A 4,446-nucleotide genomic window follows, 5' to 3' on the forward strand; every position below is an offset into this window, starting at 1 on the left:
AACTTAGTCGCATACAGAGAATGGCTGCTATTGCCATCACTGGAGCATTAAGAACTACACCAACGGTCGCATTAGAGGCACTAATTGGATTGCCTCCTCTGCATCTAGAGGTGAAAGCTCACGCCAAAGCTACAGCACTAAGATTCCACAACTTAGGTATGTGGACTTTGGAGAGTGATACAACAGAACATGGTAAAATACTAAAAGAGATAGACAAGGGCTTTTTAGAATACCCCTTGGACTATATCAAACCGGTTCTTAAGAATAACATTCCCTACAAAGTGGAGATCACTACACGTATAGAATGGAATATTAACCACCTGACTGACAAAGGAGGATTTGTGATATATACAGATGGATCCAAAAAATCAGGAAAGGTAGGTGCTGGAATTTGGGGCTTAAAGCCACGAATAAATGTCAGTATGTCATTGGGCACAACACCCTCTGTTTTCCAAGCAGAGGTGATGGCGATACTGGTAGGGGCTCAGAACCTGCTGGTATACAAAAATAGGAAGATAACTATCTTAAGTGATAGTCAAGCGGCTTTGAAAGCACTCTGTAACGATCAGGTGAATTCAAAGCTGGTCCTCGAATGCAGGGAAACTTTAGAATCACTATCGAGGTTCAACAAAGTTACACTAGCGTGGGTACCAGGACACAACGGTGTCACTGGAAATGAGAATGCTGACTTTCTAGCCAGGAAAGGAGCAGAGAACACCTATGTTGGACCAGAACCAGTGGTAGGGCTCACTGAGCAATCGCTCAAAGCGTTACCCAAGAATTGGTGCAGAGAACAACACAGGAAAATCTGGAAGTACTTGGTAGTACCTAGACAATCTAAAATGTTTATCAAGACCCCTGGTTTATTGCTGGGTGATCTTAATAGCATGACTAGACATCAAATAAGCACCCTGACTGGTCTACTGACAGGACATGGTCACCTGCTTAAGCATCTTAACGCAATGGGGGTATCGGAATCACCATTGTGCAGAAAATGTGGAGTAGAAGAGGAAGACTCATTTCACATCATGTGCGAATGTGAAGCCTTGTCCACACTAAGATCAAACTACTTGAATAAACCATTTCCTGAAAAAGAGGATATTAAAAACCTAAAACCCAGAGAGATACTTAATTTCGCCAGAAAGACAGGACTCTTTGGTCATCTCTAGAGGTGACTTTATGGTTGGTAATGTATTAACACTTTGGTGATAACACTTAGGTGGGTAAACCGAATCAAGACAATTCGGTATGAGGTGCGCACAATGGACCAACAGGTCTGAGTGCATGGGCATTATGTCCACCTCAATAATAACTAAAACTAACTAAAACTAAAATTTGGAAGTTATTAGCACCTAAATATATTTAATAGAGGTGAGACGAGGATGTTGTTATTTTTTATCACTACAAATAATATTTATTGTCACTTCTGGACTTACTCCTTCTCACGACTAGGTGTAAAAAATTTCAATAACTTCCAAAATACTGGTCCAAAAGTTATTATCAACCATGTAAATTTCTTTATTAAATCATTATCTATTAAAAAACTAGTTAATTACGTATTTGACCATTTAAAAAAATATAGTTGATATCCTTATAAGGTATAAGGGATGAACATAAAAAACACTTTAAATAAATAAATTAAAAAATCATTTACCTAATAGAAACAAAAAAAGAACTCTCCTTTTTATTTTTATTTTTAGAATAATTAAGTGGTTCATGATTAATTAATTACCTTGCAAATAATACATTTTTTAAGCATATCCTAAATTTAGTCAAATTATGTAAACCTTTTTTTTTTCGTATGTCAACTTGTGTCAGGTATGAGCAAAATAAATAATTTGACTTTTTTTTAACAAATTGGCATTTTTTAAATAATTTATATTATTGAGCTTTTTACCAAGTGGTCTCAATATATGAAGTTTTTATGGTGTTTGTGGTGAATATTTTTTTGAGAGATTCAATTAAATCTTAAAATGGTCAATTTGCCCCATCTTCTCATATATTTGCCATAACATCATTTTTTTTAAACATTTCTGCTAGTCACCTGTTGTAATAATTGAACAGTTCAGCCATTGGTGTGTTGTGGCATACAGCATATGCTTTTACTAGCTGAAATCCTAGTACAATTTTGTTATGTTGCAAAAGTGGCAAACACATAAGCANCTAGTACAATTTCGTTATGTTGCAAAAGTGGCAAACACATAAGCATTTTTAAAGTTTTTAATGCATGATTGTTGGCATTAACCAAATGAAGGAATCCCAAAGCTTTCATTTTTTTCCAGATAGCCTATATAAATAACATAGAATGAAGTATAAATTTCATCTCTTTATTTTTATTTATTTGATATTAGTTATAAATTTTATTTTAACTAGCCTGGTTATAATGAAACCAGCAACCAACTACTCTGGTTTGTGAACCACCAAATGAATTGGTAAGAGAATCCCTTAGTGCTGTTTCAAAATCTGTCATTATAACTTCAGGTTGTAGACTAGGAAACATATTTTGTTTCATAAAATTGAAAACACAAAGATATGCATTTCTAGTTTTTGCTTCCATCAAAGAATATGCTACAGGTATAGACTAAAATCAATTATTAATTATATTAGCGATGAACTTTCATTTTACCAATCAAAAAAGTATATGTTGATACTTCATGAATACATATTTTGTTAATTATTATATATCAGTTTTGATATTCAAAAGAAAAAAAAATTTGTGGGTTTTTATTAATTTTTTAAATTATATAATTAATAACAACTTTCTTGAGTCAATATAATTTGTATAAATCAATAAAATATTCTTTTTTAGAAGTGAAGATCAAAATTTAACATTTCAAATTTTTAAAAATCTAAATTAACTGTAGCACTTATCATGAATTTTATTAATACTTGAACTTATAATTTCTTATTTAATTTTATATTTCATAATTTTCAAAGATAATTCATTAAAAACTATATTATTAATTTTATTTTTATTCATTTGTTATCCAACATATGATTGAACTATTTTATGCGTGTAATTCATCATAATAAATCAATACAGTATATTATAATTTTTAAATGTCAACATCTCTAGAAGTGATTAAAAAAATTTGGTAATTGACAAGACAATTATTTATTTCACTTCAATCTAGTGGTATAAATAATTATTTATTAATTCAAATCATTATAATTATTGCAACTTAAATCTAATTGTTAATATAATTATTACTACTAACTTAGGATTTAAAATTGTGAAATATTTACCAAAAGCATTAGTATAAGAATATGATCTGAATGAAGATGAACCAAAATACTCATGAAGATAATTTTGGATACCATAAAAAGTATTATTTGTTAAAACATGATTAAGTACTACATAAAGTTTTTATTATACAAGCTTCTTATTTTAAAATATAGTTTGTATAACTACATTATCCCGGTAATGTTCATTCATTAAAACTAAAACCAATTTTTCAAATATACCTCGTAGTTTTAATTTTAAATCAATCTTGAATTTTTAATTTATCTCTTTAGAAATGATTTATCATTTTGCTTACATAATTGTCAATCATACAGTGAAGTGTCAAAAGTTGTTGTCCTGTATTATTCGGCACAACTTTAAAAGTAGCATCCACATGCATTTCTGTAATACCGTTTGCTAAAACGTGCTCAATTAAATTATTACACCCAAATATTATGCTGGACTTTCCTATAAAAAAAAAAAAAAAAAATAATAAACTGACAAAACTGACAAAACTAGAGTAACTATTTCAAGTATAAATAAGAAGAGTTTACCATCATTATCAGTTACACATCCCTTAAAAATGGAACTATTACAACAAGTATACCTTGGTAAATCATTATTTTCAAATTTTATAGATAGTTCGTTTAAATTTTGTGGTAATGTAGGAAATGATGATCTACGAGCTAAGCGCATCATGCTTTCTGCTGTTGGCCAAGTATATAAACTAGCAGCTGTAGTATGTCTGAAATAATTAACATTTTACATGTTATACCTGCATGTTATTTTTTAATATAACAATTTATGATTACAAATACTTTATAATTTAATTACCGTAACATTTACTCATCATAAATTGTTCTTAATGGTAAATTTTCAGATTTTGACCGCGATTTCAAAATATTTTTAAAAGACTTTATCATAATTTCATTATTATTATTATTTAATATGTGTATATTCGAGTGTGGCTTAAGTTCAGTCACAACATTATTAAAACTTTTTTTGCTGTACCATTGCAAAAATATATTACTGAATCCGCACATTTGTAATATCTATAGAATAAAAAATAATGTTCGGTTCATTACTAAATATCAGGTAAATATGTATCTGAGGAAATTTAGGGTAAAATGGACTGCATTATTATTGCTACTATTGAACTATATTTATAGTGAAAGCAAAGGGGAGGAAAGAGTTGAAACCCCACAAGAAAACTTTTTCAACAA

General features: G+C 29.9%; 1 protein-coding gene across 1 annotated transcript; it reads right to left on the reverse strand.

Annotated features, from left to right (window-relative positions):
* Window positions 1-2,131: 2,131 nt before the first annotated feature.
* LOC126898300 (uncharacterized) lies at window positions 2,132-3,963 on the reverse strand. The gene is made up of 4 exons (XM_050672241.1): window positions 3,778-3,963; window positions 3,540-3,691; window positions 2,375-2,581; window positions 2,132-2,287 (listed from the first exon to the last, which is right to left on the reverse strand). Exons 1-4 carry the CDS (start codon window positions 3,920-3,922, stop codon window positions 2,132-2,134), a joined length of 660 nt encoding a protein of 219 aa, XP_050528198.1. The 5' UTR covers window positions 3,923-3,963.
* Window positions 3,964-4,446: the final 483 nt, after the last annotated feature.

This window comes from Daktulosphaira vitifoliae, unplaced genomic scaffold (assembly GCF_025091365.1).
Source record: "Daktulosphaira vitifoliae isolate Bord-2020 unplaced genomic scaffold, ASM2509136v1 Scaffold_2, whole genome shotgun sequence".
Classification (NCBI taxonomy): Eukaryota; Metazoa; Arthropoda; class Insecta; order Hemiptera; family Phylloxeridae; genus Daktulosphaira; species Daktulosphaira vitifoliae.